General features: G+C 43.5%; 1 protein-coding gene across 1 annotated transcript in view; it reads right to left on the bottom strand.

Annotated features, from left to right (window-relative positions):
- Positions 1–783: 783 nt before the first annotated feature.
- zic3 (zic family member 3 heterotaxy 1 (odd-paired homolog, Drosophila)) overlaps positions 784–2500 on the bottom strand; it is a 3333-nt gene continuing 1616 nt past the window's right edge. Inside the window, exons 2-3 of the mRNA XM_058064518.2 lie at positions 1683–1846; positions 784–1497 (exon numbers count right to left, since the gene is read on the bottom strand). Of these exons, the coding sequence (XP_057920501.1) occupies positions 1315–1497; positions 1683–1846 (347 nt within the window). The 3' untranslated portion in view covers positions 784–1314. The remainder of the gene's footprint in view (positions 1498–1682; positions 1847–2500) is intronic.

Raw genomic sequence — 2500 nt, 5'->3', positions numbered from 1 at the left:
TAAAACATATACTCCTTAGACCATGTCCTTAAATAAAGGTATTTATATACTGTGTCCTGTAACGAGGTACTTTTTGACATTGGATCGGAAAGTTGGTGCTGGTGGTGTGAAATTGCTCTCCTGCGAGTACAATATTTGCGTGTGCATAATATTTCTGTTACAATGCAATGCCGTAACTCTTTGCACCCCCCACCCACCCCCACCCTCTCCGCTAGAAGATTTGGAAAGAAAAAGAAAAGCCATCTCGACAACATAGCAAACAGCACAAGTTCCACGGGAGAATCACATTTGCAACATTTGCAACATTTGCAACATTTGCAACATTTGCAACGACGCAAGCCGACAGACAGAAAACGGCCTTTCGTTCCTCGGCCGCCGACCACACGGAGAAACGCACTCGCACAAAGACATAGCCGGGACCGGTGTCCAAGTGGATTCGTTCTTTCGATGCTACAGACCTACGTCCACTCTACAAAGGCTAACTAGCTCGCTAGACCTGTACCGGTGGGCGTCGTACAGGAGTCATATTCATATAGACATGTATTATTCATGCCAATAAGACATGTGTAGGCCTAGCGGTTAAGCAAGAAAAGGAAAAGACAAAAGATAAACAATCGCCACGACGGATCTTTGTCATCTTTGCCAAAGTGTACACTTCTTCTTACAAACACGAACATTTTCCATAAATATCTTTTTGACGTTTCCGAGCTGAATTAAATTACAAAGGGATAAATATGGCATCATGGATATGTATTTACAACGGCATATTAACAAAAGGCAACCTTATATTCAACTAGTAGCACATTGCGTTTTTTATTTGCACCTGAAAACGGACGTTGACAACAGATTGGACCCATCAAACAAGGAAGTACATTCACGAGTAGAATATTCATTTAGCAGGTTTTTCTTTTTAAACTGTCTTCAAGTTCATGACAAAAAAGACTTTGGCACGGTTTCTTAAGACTGGAGTTCCAACAATCAATTTGCACCCCCCCCCCTTTTTTTTTAAATCTGATAATATTATAAAACAGAGTGAAATAATCCACTTTTATTCCTTTTCTTTGTTAAATACAACTTGAGAAAATACATAAAAGGAAAAATAAACGTTTTGCTTTTCAACTAAAAAGAAGTGACGTGCGAAAGTCGTGCGCGTGCGCGTGTTTGGATGTGTCGCGAGTGAAAAGTCCAATCCGGGTGATCCTGAGCTGCACCGAGCTGGCTTGGTTCTTGGCCCGCCGTGCTAGGATGGGGGCGTTTTTGTGGGAAGCCAGCCTCTCAAGGCTCGCTTCGAAACAACAAATCCAAACGGCTTCCTCAAACGTACCATTCGTTAAAGTTCGGCGCCAGACCCTCGCCGTGCCCGGATGTGTTCTGCACGGCCGACGGGGGGGTCTTTGTCGGGTCTTCGCTGGAGGCCGAGACCAGGACCGGGGGTGTGGACGATTCGTATCCGGAGCTAGCTGCCGGGGAGGATTCCGAGCCTTGGGACTCGTGGACCTTCACGGGGGAGGAGAGAGGGGTTGGGGGTTAAATGTATGAAATATATCTTCCATTGCAGGATATTCTGGTTATTATTTTCACTGAAAGCAACATTTGCGCACACGCAAAAAAGAGGCCCATTGAAGAAGTGGTGTGAGGCGTGCGTGTGCGTGTGCGTGTGCGTGTGCGTGTGCGTGAATGACCTTCATGTGTTTCCTGAGAGAGCTGGGGTGCGTGTACGACTTGTCGCACACTTTGCAGATGTAGGGCTTGTCTGACGTGTGCACGTGCATGTGCTTCTTCCGGTCGCTGCTGTTGGCGAAGCGTCTGTCACAGCCGTCGAATTCACACTTGAAGGGCTTCTCACCTGCGGAATGCACGGACACGCACGAGACGCACGCACGGTGCATGAATGGCGGCTTTCGAAAAATCATAAACACGTGCAGCACGCATGCATGGGCCAGCCAATGAGAGAATAGAATATACATTCGTATTTACAAATTGGAATGGCGGCTTTTCAAGTCATAAAAACGTGCAGCAACGAGAGCACGACGTATATTTCTATCTACACATATTTGTATGAATGGCGGCTTTTATAATAATAATAAAAACATGCAGCAATAAGTGGGTAGAAAGGTATATTTCTATCTACACATATTTGCATGAATGGCGGGTTTTATCGTAATAGAAATATGCAGCAATAAGTGGGTAGAACGGTTTACTTCTATCTACACACAGACTCTATGAATGGCGAGTTTTATAGTAATAAAAACTAATAATACCTGGGTAGAAATGTATATTTCTATCTACACATAATTGTATGAATGGCGGCTTTTTAAATATCATAAAAGCATGCAGCAATAAGTGGGTAGAACGTATATTTCCATCTACACATGGACTGTATGAATGGCGGGTTTTATAGTAATAAAAAATAATAATAATAATAATAAGTGGGTAGAATGTATATTTCCATCTACACATGGACTGTATGAATGGCGGCCTTTATAGTAATAAAAACTAA

This window comes from Doryrhamphus excisus, linkage group LG23 (genome assembly GCF_037039965.1).
Source record: "Doryrhamphus excisus strain RoL-2023G ecotype Guam linkage group LG23, RoL_Dexc_Guam_v1.1, whole genome shotgun sequence".
In the NCBI taxonomy this organism is placed as follows: domain Eukaryota; kingdom Metazoa; phylum Chordata; class Actinopteri; order Syngnathiformes; family Syngnathidae; genus Doryrhamphus; species Doryrhamphus excisus.
Note: the sequence above shows the minus strand (reverse complement) of the source record. Positions and strands in the feature narration are given on the sequence as shown.